At 36.0% G+C, this 12,124-nt stretch overlaps 1 protein-coding gene across 1 annotated transcript; it reads left to right on the top strand.

The window, feature by feature from the left end:
- Window positions 1-303: 303 nt before the first annotated feature.
- LOC144342914 (uncharacterized) lies at window positions 304-3,007 on the top strand. Its single transcript, XM_078005777.2, has 2 exons — window positions 304-1,207; window positions 2,655-3,007. Exons 1-2 carry the CDS (start codon window positions 586-588, stop codon window positions 3,005-3,007), a joined length of 975 nt encoding a protein of 324 aa, XP_077861903.2. The 5' UTR covers window positions 304-585.
- Window positions 3,008-12,124: the final 9,117 nt, after the last annotated feature.

Here is a 12,124-nt window from a genome sequence, read left to right as displayed (position 1 = left end):
CAAGGTGAGTGGTGTCTGTGGTATTCGGGACAGTTATACCCCATGCTCAGATTAACAAATATGACTTGCATGAATATTCATTAAACGCACAGCGTTGTTTCAAAATAATAACAACAAATTACATCATTACATTCCATGCTAAGGTGAATTTATACGATTTATGAGAAAATAAAAGTCGTGGTGTCATTTAATTAATACATTATGCTTCAAAGAAATGAAGCTTGACGGAAATACAGACAGAACAAACAAACGTCGACATTGTACGATATTGTACGCATGCGCATAATATTATATCTACCGGAACTTTAAACAAGATTTTTATATACAAAAAATTGTAGCACATTGTTTTCAATATTCACGTCACCTCCATTGTAAATAGCTCATCGAGTAGATAACGAAAGAGATTTCGTTTTCAACGTCCATTATGGCAACACAGGAAGACAGCAAGTTTGACATTTGTTTACGGAGGAAAGGGCATTTATTTATTTTGTCAATTCTAATAGGTAGTGTCTCCCGATTTCACTGACACAGTAAGATATACTATCTCAATGACTAATTCGTGTATTTCAGATCTTTCCCGCCACAATGACTCGAACGACAACGGCAGACGAAATAATCGAACTTGACCAGCTAAACGTTCCAGCTGTGTCCGACCAAAATGGTACGTCACAGGAGAATGAACTACAAATGAGTACAGAAGAAACGACTGAAACACGAGAAAATTCACAAAGTGGAGATACGGCAGTGGACCCAACACCTAGACAGTCACGACCGCGTGCCCGCAGACGGAAACGGAAACTAACAATAACGGCTTACATATTCATACTGCTTAATCTGCTGTATATATCGATAGCTGTTGCGCTCATTGTGTGGGCTGTACACAGTGCCACGTCTGGTGGAATACATCATCGTCTTACTCTGTCTTACGTTGACATTATCGTGGCTGCTTTTATGATATTTTTTTCTGGGTTTGGGATAGCCGGAGCTCTTCAGAATGACCCCAACACCCTTTATCTTCCAGTCAATTTCTTCTGCTCGGCATTGATATTATTTCACCTACTTGTTGCCCTGGGATACCTTGATATGAGTGGGTCTCATCTTAAGAAGAGTAGAAAATTGACTGATACCTGGGATTATTCTTCTTACGATGAAAGAGCTGAAATACAAGTGGAATTTGACTGCTGTGGTATTAGTCGCTCGAGACGAGGTACGTTCATGCACGCAATGAAGGAGACCATTGGTGCACGTTTTATTCTGTTCGATGGTGACACGCCATCAACTGTATCACTCGACTAGCCAGTACTTCCTGCTCTCAAATCAAACATTTTCTCATAGCTTTTTAGAGACTATTTTAATGATTATAACATTTCTATATGCGAGCACGGACAAAAAATGGTATATTTGAGGTCTGACGAAATATCGAGTTACACTGAAACACGCAACTGGCCGATTGTCAGTGTAATTATTCTTGCAAAGTAGATTCTGTTAGAGTTGTAGAAAATTAAATTCAACTCGACCAGACTTTCAAAACTACACCCAACCACGTCAAATAACTGTAACGGGGTTCTTAAACGTGTACAGGTAATTATTGGACACTCCATGTGCCAGTGCCAATCATATATATTATAAATAGTTGTCATGGCAAGAGAACTAAAAATATTTAATTTGAATTTTTTACCAAAAGCTTAAAGCGGGGGAGTTGTCACCTGCGCTTGCGTCAGGTGGCCATAGCGTGTCATTGTTCACAAACAAGCGTCTACCCATGAGCCTTTGCGCTTTTAGCGTGTGCTGGTATCGTCGCTTAGGACTCAATTCCCGCGCGTGCGCAGGTGACGACCCTCCAACTTAAATTCTTCGTATATGTTAAACACTTTATCGATGAGGATGGCTTAGTACAGGCTATATATAACCCGCTGACATTTCAACGACCAAAATAACGATACTTATTTTTTATTTTTTGGTAATATCCGTAAATGTTGTCTATTTGCAACATTCACTCATTTTTTTTTTTACAACAGTGCTTACGATGTCATACCTTACCCATAATCCTTTGCCAGAAATATATAGAGAAATGAAAAGTGATATAAAAAAGTAAATTGCATTTACCTAAATTTGTGGAGCTCTTCCATCTGGCATCATTATGTTGTTTGCCAGGACTTTCCTCTGGAGAATAAAGACATTGTTGGCGTATGTTCAGGAGAAGAAGGGTCGGTGACCCCTAACTTTGTTTTGCACTTTCAAACCATAAATGTAAGTTGGTAATTGACAATCTGCGAAAAAAAAATCAAAATAGAGAATTATAGCCACGATTATGATAAATGTTGGCCACAAGGGCGGGGAGTGGGGGTGGCAAGTGCTGGTGATGACAACTTAGATATGATAATTTAAGGAGTTGATCGTTAAATTATTTGAGATGGGAAATGGTAAACACACTGAAAATTATTTATTTTTTCTACTCAGTTTTAAGCTAGATTATTTTCTGGATAATGTTGCTGTCATGCCTCTTTTTGCTTTCCCCTATCCCCTATGTGTAGTATTTTGTCTATTCTTTTTTTTTATACTTACCCGCCCGAGCTCTTAATCCGCGGCCCCTTAAATACAAAATGTATGATGTAATAAATTGTTGTATGTCTATGTATGTTCTATTTTACCAGGCCTCCCGATTGACCCTCCCTGTGACCATCTTCCGTGTTGTAATCACGACTCGAAGTCCAGCAGTCAAGAAGCAATTATCCTACGAAGACCGGCGAGGCCAAAGACTACGCCACCTGCGCTGACATCGTCGCCACCGGAAACAACGTGTCCAAAATGCCAAACGTGTACTGTCGTACTCGGTAACGAAATCTCGCGTATCATCGATTCCCACGTGATTGTGTGGCTTGTCATCTGTATTCTGGAAATCCCCGGACAAGTTTTAAGTTGGATGATTTGGTTGTATCCACTGAAGTATCACTATCGCGATGATCGAGGGGCGTCGCAAGTGGAAGAACTCCGAATACAAATATAGCTGCATAGCAGCGATGACGGGTTTCGAGCCTGCGTGGCTCATGACAAATTGCACTTGCTCGATGTGATTATTTGACGAACGCTTCATGTCTAGAATGCAAGATAGCAGACAAACTACACAACATATGGATTTGATTTCACAGGAATGTGATAAACTTAATGCAAGGACAAATAGTTCATGAGTTATAGAACTTTTTCTCTTTTACTAAATCCAAGATGGCTGCCAAAGGAAGCCATTTTTAAAAATCTACTTCAGTAACTTTGTAGAGCTATCAACAGAGATACTATAAGCTAAATTGCTTTTCAAACAAGCAAGCAGTTTTTAACAAGATATTTTTTTGAGGTTTTTTGAATTTTTGTGATAAATTCAACATGGCCGCCAAAACCACTTGAATCATGGGAAATATTTCCATGAACACATAATCATCTCATTGAGCGGATGTTGTATGCCAAGTTTTGTTTAAATCTGGCAAATTGTTCATAAGTTATAGCGTGCTTTCACTTTTTACTAAATCCAAGATGGCTGCCAAAGGAAGCCATTTTTCGAAAATCTGCTTCAGTAACTTTGTAGAGCTATCGACAGAGATACTATATGCTGAATTGCTTTTCAAACAAGGAAGCAGTTTTTAACAAGATAATTTTTTGAGGTTTTTTGAATTTTTGTGATAAATTCAACATGGCCGCCAAAACCACTTGAATCATGGGAAATATTTCCATGAACACATAATCATCTCATTGAGCGGATGTTGTATGCCAAGTTTTGTTTAAATCTGGCAAATCGTTCATAAGTTATAGTGTACTTTCACTTTTTACTAAATCCAAGATGGCTGCCAAAAGAAGCCATTTTTCGAAAATCTGCTACAGTAACTTTGTAGAGCTATCAACAGAGATACTATATGCTAAATTGATTGTCAAACAAACAAGCAGTTTTTAAGAAGATAATTTTTTGAGGTTTTTTGCAATTTTTTGATAAATTCAATATGGCCGCCAAAACCACTTGAATCATGGGAAATATTTTTATGAACACATAATCATCTTATTGAAGGGATGTTGTATGCCAACTTTGGTTTCAATCTGGCAAATTGTTCATGAGTTATAGCGTACTTTCACTTTTTATTGAATCCAAGATGGCTGCCAAAGGAAGCCATTTTTCAAAAATCTGCTTCAGTCACTTTGTAGGGCTATGCCCATAGGTGCTGCAAAGCAAATGTGTAATCACATGAATGAGCCATTTTTGAGAAGAAGATTTTAAAAGTTTTTTGTCAATTTTTGGAAAATCCAATATGGCGGCCAAGGTCACATGACCGCTAAAGATTTTATTGCTGATATTTGCTAGACATGAGCCAATGATGCCACACAAAAAACCCGGAAGTTCCTAGACCCTCAGAAAGTGGTGCAATTGAGCACTTCCGGTTTGTGTTCTACCTAACATGGCGGCCAGGTCATGTGACCTACATAGCTGTTTTTTGGGTATGCACCACAACTCATGGCCCTTTATCAGCATGCAAAATAGCAAATAAATTGCAGCATTATTTTTCAAGTTACAGTGCTTAGAAAAAACGGCGGAAAAATAATAAGAATAAATATAGCTGCAGAGCAGCTATTAACGGCTTTCAAGAAAAAAGGGGCATAACACCATTAAATTTGAAAAAAAAAGTTTGAAAATTTGATTTGTGCAATGTATATACTTGTAGGTTACACGACGTTCTGGCCCAATGCCTTCATTGTAGCGCTATTTCCATGTATCTAACTTCAATAGTGCTCGAGATATTATATGCATATTTAAAGAGCTCTATGACCATATATGGTCAACGGATATGTTGGCCAATTCCCTTTTCCATTGCCTTCAATACAGCGTTGGTACCCTGTGTGTACATGCAATACTGCTTGAAATATTAGAGACATGCATATTTAATGAGTTCTATGACCATATATGGTCAACGGATATGTTGGCCAATTCTCTTTTCTATTGCCTTCAATATAGCATTGGTACCATGTTTATACTTGCAATGGTGCTTGAGATATTAGAGACATGCATATTAAATGAGTTCTATGACCATATATGGTCAACGGATATGTTGGCCAATTCTCTTTGCTATTGCCTTCAATATAGCATTGGTATCATGTTTATACATGCAATAGTGCTTGAGATATTGGAGACATGCATATTTAATGAGTTATATGACCATATATGGCAATTGAACATGTTGACAATTTCTCTTGTCCAAAGCCTTCAATATAGCAATGGTTCCATGTCTGTATGTGCAATAGTGCCTGAGATATTATAGATATGCATATTTAATGAGTTCTATGACCATATATGGCCATCGAATGTGTTGGTCAATTCTTTTGTCCAATGTCTTCAATATAGCGTTGGTTCCATCTTTGTACTTGCAATAATGCCTGAGATATAAGAGACATGCATATTTAATGAGTTCTATGACCATATATGGTCAACGAATATTTTGGCCAATTCTCTTGTCCGTTGCCTTCAATATACCGTTAGTTCCATGTTTGTGCATGCAATAGTTTTTGAGATACAAGAGACATGCATATTTAATGAGTTCCAAGATGGCGGCCGAACCACGTGACTAATCGAAAATCTGTTTCAGTCACTTTTAATGGCATGACATGTAGAAGGTATATACAAATTTTCAGGCAAAACGGTCCAGCCGTTTCAGAGAAGAAGTCGTTTGAAGTTGGCGGAAGAATAATAATAATAATAATAATAATAATAATAATAATAATAATAATAATAATAATAAACATAACAAAAACAATAGGCTTTCAAGCCTGAAGGGACTTGAAAGCCTAATAATAAACATAGCAATTACAATAGGGTTTCGACCCATCTGGGCTCGAAACCCTAATAATACATTGTCAAATGTCATTTTAACATCAATAACATCATAATCACGGAATGCAAATGCCACTCACTATTACTATACTAATTCTTAAATGGTCTGAGTTATTACATCGGGGGTCAAATGAGAACTGTTCATAAAATTGTGTCTCAACACCTTAGCAAATTATTGATACAATGCAGATTCCATGTTGATCAAAGCTATGAAACACAGACATATATTTGACAAGATACAGCTTACTGCGTATTGCGATGAATCCAATGCCACCATAGCTTACGGCGTTGTTTGCCGATGATTATATATTATATCAAACTCACAATGTATCTTTTGGATAAATAGAATATTTTCCAGTTCAACTTCATGATGTATGTGTTATTGCATGAACCTCGCAGTTTTTCAGACTTGGATTTAGCCACGTATTAAAGGCTGTGGCTGGAAGTTCGAACATATTCAACAATGAAAGTAACCTGGAAAGACATCGGACTCAAAATATCAGTAACAACAACGAATACATTAACCAAAACAAAGACTTTGAAAGAATGTGAAATGAAAGTTTGTTTTTTTGAGGTAATATATGTGTAATAAACTATCTTGCTTCAATTAAATAGTTTCACATGTTCAGTATGTCTGATAGGCATTTTCAAGTACATCAACTGTTTTATTTATTGCCAACTGCAGTGCCATTCTAGAATCTTTTTTTCAAAGGCTCTCGATTTACAGGATTCATTTTTTCATTCATTCAAGTTTATTCGGCTAAGCCTCTAAACAGAGGCCTATAAGTCGAAGACACGGGACTGTGCGATTCGGACGATGAACCGCTTTTAGCTCAAATATGAATATAACAATATTTAAGTAATACAGCGAGAAATAAACTGAAGAAACATGCCGACAAAATCAACTAAACAACTTCCTAGCCCGCTACGATTTGGTATTGCGTTATGTTCTGATATAAAATCACACACTTTAACACACTTGTAATACTCGGGAAACAGGTCATTATCTGACACAGTGCCAACTAAATCAGCGCCCTCTAGTGATATATAGTCTAGCCGATTTCTTGAACTATTTATTAGCCTTTGTTCATAATTAGCCAATCATGGCCGCAAGATATCTCACATGGTCATTTTAATCTATAACTACTGCATATATACCCTTGTATATAAACCATCATATTCTAATTAATTGTTCAAATTGTGGCCAACAATGTAATATTATGACCCTTCAGAAATAAACCTACTTGATATTTTGTGGCCACATCTTGGTGCTAAAACCCATCATTTTCGATTGACCAAAATTAAATTTATAAAATATTAACAACAGTTTATTGCAGTGAATAACTCAAATTTCAAAGACTGCTACCTCACCTTGATCACAAAAAAAGACGGCGACCTGAATGGGGGGAGGGGGTAGCTGGTGCAGGTTACAGGAAATACAAAATCTTTACGTTTTTACAAGAAATAAAATGAAAGTTTCATTTACAGTAAAAAATAGGTTTTTACACTTTACAAATAAAGCAAATTCCTAATTACATTTTATAATATATTTGATAATTTGTGTATAAGAATAAAAATTGGAAATTGCGTAAGAATTTAATGTGGAAAATTCTTTATAACGGTTGCGCAAAATAATATCTTTGTATAAATTACGGACGAATAAAATAACTGATTACATTTTACACCTTGCCCATGTCTACGAATTTACATTTTTTATTCATTGAAATTACATTATTACGAGAATAAAATCAATTATTACAGCTTACGAAAATCCCCCTTGCCGACCTCTGAATAGGCGACTGTTGCATGGCGGGTACCATGCAAGCCGTTTTCTGCTAAAATTGAAACTGACTGCCTCTGACATGCGTTTGTTTTTCCACGAAAAAGATGACCTGGCCCACATTTTCATTGAATGTCCAAGATTAACACCACTTTTTCAGCTACCCAGAATTATCATCCGAAGATTACTAGACATCGATAAAATACAGTATGTCTTATAATGTCCCACTGCCTTCAAACAAGCGATAACTTCAAATCACTACCTTTTATGCTAAAATTACCACTACTATGAAAGCGGCAATCCATGCAAGAAGGATCAATAAAATGAAAGCACTTGTTCACACTGACGTAGAGGGCTACTTTAAAACGAGGCTCACAGTATCACTTTTGGTAACGAATTCTCCCGACACGTTCATATCAGAGGGGTGTATCAATGACGCCTTAGCAACCGTTATGAACAACTTTGTTTTTGTTTCTTCTGGAGTTTCATTTATTACGCGTATATTCATGAATACAATTTTAAACTTGCGAATGAAAAAAAAGATAGTTGGAATGCGCCAAAGTTACCTTAACTGCCAGTGAATCTTCACCAATGTTCATGATTAACTAACACTACGTTTTCTACAAACTATGTTTTAGAGATAATAAAGTGAAGTTTTGGGTTAAATCGCTGTTAGAAAATTAATTAAAATGTTACCTTCTGATTAAAAATTCCCAAACAAGCTAGTCTGGAAATATGCATACACGTTATAATATTTATTGGCAGTTATTAATTATTTTAGTATTCTCACACAACTGAATCCTGTGTCTATCTGTTACCAAGAGTGCATTGACCTCTCTTCTGCTGTAACTAAGAACCACATACAGTATCATGAAATTCCCGTCACCACGTGGCATGAAATTCCCGTCACCCAGTAAAATCGTCTGCATCAGGACAATACAGCGAACATTAGGTTTGACATGATAACCTCACATGATGGTCATTCTTAAGATAATATACAATTATGCAGGTTTACATATACCGGCTTATGCATTGGAATACTGCAAAAATAAGTACTGGGTATTGCTGGGTGGATGCATTTTCAATTTTTAAAATCTCTGCACGGATAAAATTATAAAAACACCTAATTCGGAACCAAAAACTAGCGCAACATTATAAAAGAAATAGTCCCCCGGTTATTAATGGTCTGCGCCATCTTCAATGGTTAAGGTGTAGTGTTCGAGCTAAGAGGCTCCTGTACAAATATTTTTGTACAATGATGTCTGTTGTTACGTACAAGTTAGGTATATTACATTTCAATATGTATATATATTGTCGTCAATTTCAAGTAATGACTGACCACAATCCACTGGTATAACACTAAATCAACACGCATGGAAAGATGGATACTTACATTCAAAGAATGCGATTATAGAATAGTTTATCGTAATCAACTAACAAATCTTCACGCAACACGTTATAACTCACTATCACTGGTAATCGTATAATCATACTATGCCGAAATATTATCGATATAGCACATGAAGGCCATCATGAGGTCGTAAAATAAACGCGAAATGGTTCGTCTGGATGCAATGGTTGAACAAACAACCAACATGTGCATTGCATGTCAAGCCACAACAGGCACAGATATATGTTTTATACTTATCAGTGTTTCATATAATTCGAAATTATGGTTGAAAACCACAAGACCATTCACCATGCGTTTATAATGCATGGCCGTTAATCGACCAATGACAGAAGCAATCCCGCAAAGACTCATGGATAATGAACATTGCCAAATGGCGTTGATAGCCAATGGAAGCGTCAGCTTCGGATTTGAATGAAGCACAACGATCTTCTAGAATGAATGCTTTAATAAATATTTGCATATACTCGAAATGTATTTGCTCTCTTTCCAATGTTCGAAATTAGGGATAGGCTGTGTCCAAACTTGATTATGCAAAACGTACGACAACATAACGTATGACTCTCTAAATGTAAATCACAATCGACACACTTTCTGGTTTAGCAGGAGACAGTAGATACTCAATTTAGTGATATCTGATTCTGTCTGCATTTAAAAGTAGGGCTTTTTTATATACCTTACATAAAATGTTATACCAGATTAGTGATAAAAAAGAGAATAGTGAGAGAGTGGACATCCTTTGTAAAAACAATTGCTCGTTGGTCATAATCCGCATATAAAATAAAGGGCCATATATACAATATAGGGTGAGCATGTGCAAAAATAAATCACAAAATCGTCATCATGTAACCACTTTTTATGCTAAGAAAACACATTTTCTATAAATTTTTTTATTATTATTTGATTTACTTGTAACAACCCAGTATTCATTCTCGTGAATGGACTCTGATTGATATACATAACCCACTGTACATGCTTGCCACATCACTGTAAAAGACAACAAGCAAAAGTTGAATCACTTACAGTCATTCCCTCTTTTGAGAGTCATACAACAGAAAAACAACCAACAGCAAACTTCTTTAAATATGTTTGACATAATGAAAAGGTATATCTTTACCTGTTTGGAATGAATACAACTGCCTGCAACCACCCCACAATTGCACAGAACATTCATGGGGGGTGCGTTTGTTGGCAGAAAATGGACACCACCATACAGTCTCCACAGATACGTTATTATAACAAACATACAATACGGATGCAACGAATGAGAATAGATTGGATGGTATAACTCTGAATGCTCACACCAAGAGGATAAATTATACACGACGCCAATGATTGCAGCTGTTTCATCACACTTTGTAAAGATGTTACATCTATATTCAGAGATAGATAATCCACACCAAAAATGCTGGTGAAACACGTGCTGCTAAAGATTCGGAAACAGTTCTGAAGATAGATGTGATTGAGTATAATTCACTATTATTTAACATTTGATCATTATTTCCATAAGCCAACATGCAGATATTTTAGTACATAGATATTTGCAAATTGGACTGAAAACACTGAATGGATGGGAAGTGAAGACAGGGGGATAACCAATGTTAAGTTACAGACATTCCATATACAGAATAAGGAAGCAATGATTACAAGCAAAGCTCGACGACTATGTTTGAGCAGTTGATTAAATTAAGATTGAAATAAAAGCTGGGGATTCTGTCATTCTATTCCAGAACGTCAATCCAAACTAGAGACTGACACAAGAGCTATATTCCATGCTATGTGTAGTGTGGAAAAATAATATGTAGATCATAAAATAGTGTATAGTAATGACACAGATATCATTGTCATTAGTATATATTATGCACTATGTACAGTGTATCTATATATGAGATGGCAGCTGCTCTTTGTCAGAGCAACAAAAGACACTATTGAAACTGCTTCCATCGACAGTGGAAGTGCATTTCTCCAACACCATAAATGGACTGCTCTATCAGTTATCATTGACAAGAATGCTCACATTGCAAAACTCATTTGAAGACTATGGATGGACTTTAATGGGTGAAAAATTAGTACCAGTACCAATCAAATGGAAAGTGGGATCTCTTTAGGATGTAATCAAAACTGTGCAAAGAAAAAAGTATCGTACTACATTCGATGTTACAGAACAGTGACAATGCAAAGTACCTCGCACAGTTTTCAAGCATTAGTTGTCATAACTCTGGTAATAATTAATAACCTGCTTCAATTCCCAATATAAATAAGGGATACATAAATTTGTATAATTGTGTAGTAAGAACTAAGCAATGTTATATTTACATACAAATTGTCATATATAGCTATATACTGTACGATCATTTGTATGTCATGTTGAGTAGCAATGATACAAAGCTAACGATACACAATTACAAACTCAATTACACATGATATAATGATGATTCACGATCATTAAAATCTGTAGTTTTAGATTTCCATCAATAAATAATAAACGATTGCTGTTACTCAGTACACATGCATATACACAACAAATGTGTGTGCCAACTATGAAGCCACAGAGATAAAAGTCATCAAAAGCCCATATAATGCCACCATCTTTGTTCGACCCTTCACAGTGGCGAGATAATTTGAATTTGTTATATATGTTTGTTAATTACATTTTGCTTTAAGGTTGTTACAAAAGACAAATGAATTGTCATTTGTTTTTATGGAGGAAATTTATCTTACCACATGCAGCATTATATACACTTATTAGGTTACATTTTGAAGGTGGAAGGTACTCTGACCCACATATATTAATTTTTAAATACAGTCTCATAAATGCAATAGACATTGCCTCTTTACTATAGCCTTTCTGCAAAAGTAATTTTTAAGGTTGTCAACCTTGAAATCAGTATAGAGACCGTACAGAATGATTTAATAGTGCACAACCTTTTATAACATCCAAACTGAAGCACAATGACCTCCTAGGTAAATTAAACTCTTTAGAGCTCCAAAGTGTTCAGGTTTGAAACATATGTTAATTCTTAGACCAATGAGTCAGGGTAGATCTGAGAGCCATGACTCCCACACATGTTTT

Source organism: Saccoglossus kowalevskii, chromosome 13 (assembly GCF_978046115.1).
Source record: "Saccoglossus kowalevskii chromosome 13, keSacKowa6.1, whole genome shotgun sequence".
NCBI classification, from domain to species: Eukaryota; Metazoa; Hemichordata; class Enteropneusta; family Harrimaniidae; genus Saccoglossus; species Saccoglossus kowalevskii.
The sequence above is the reverse complement of the archived record's forward strand: the minus strand, read 5'-3'. Positions and strand labels throughout refer to the sequence as shown.

Coding starts and splice junctions, on each gene's coding strand:
- LOC144342914 (XM_078005777.2), top strand. CDS start 586: ATGACTCGAACGACAACGGCAGACGAAATAATCGAACTTGACCAGCTA. Junction 1,208..2,654: donor TATTAGTCGCTCGAGACGAG/GTACGTTCATGC, acceptor CTATTTTACCAG/GCCTCCCGATTGACCCTCCC.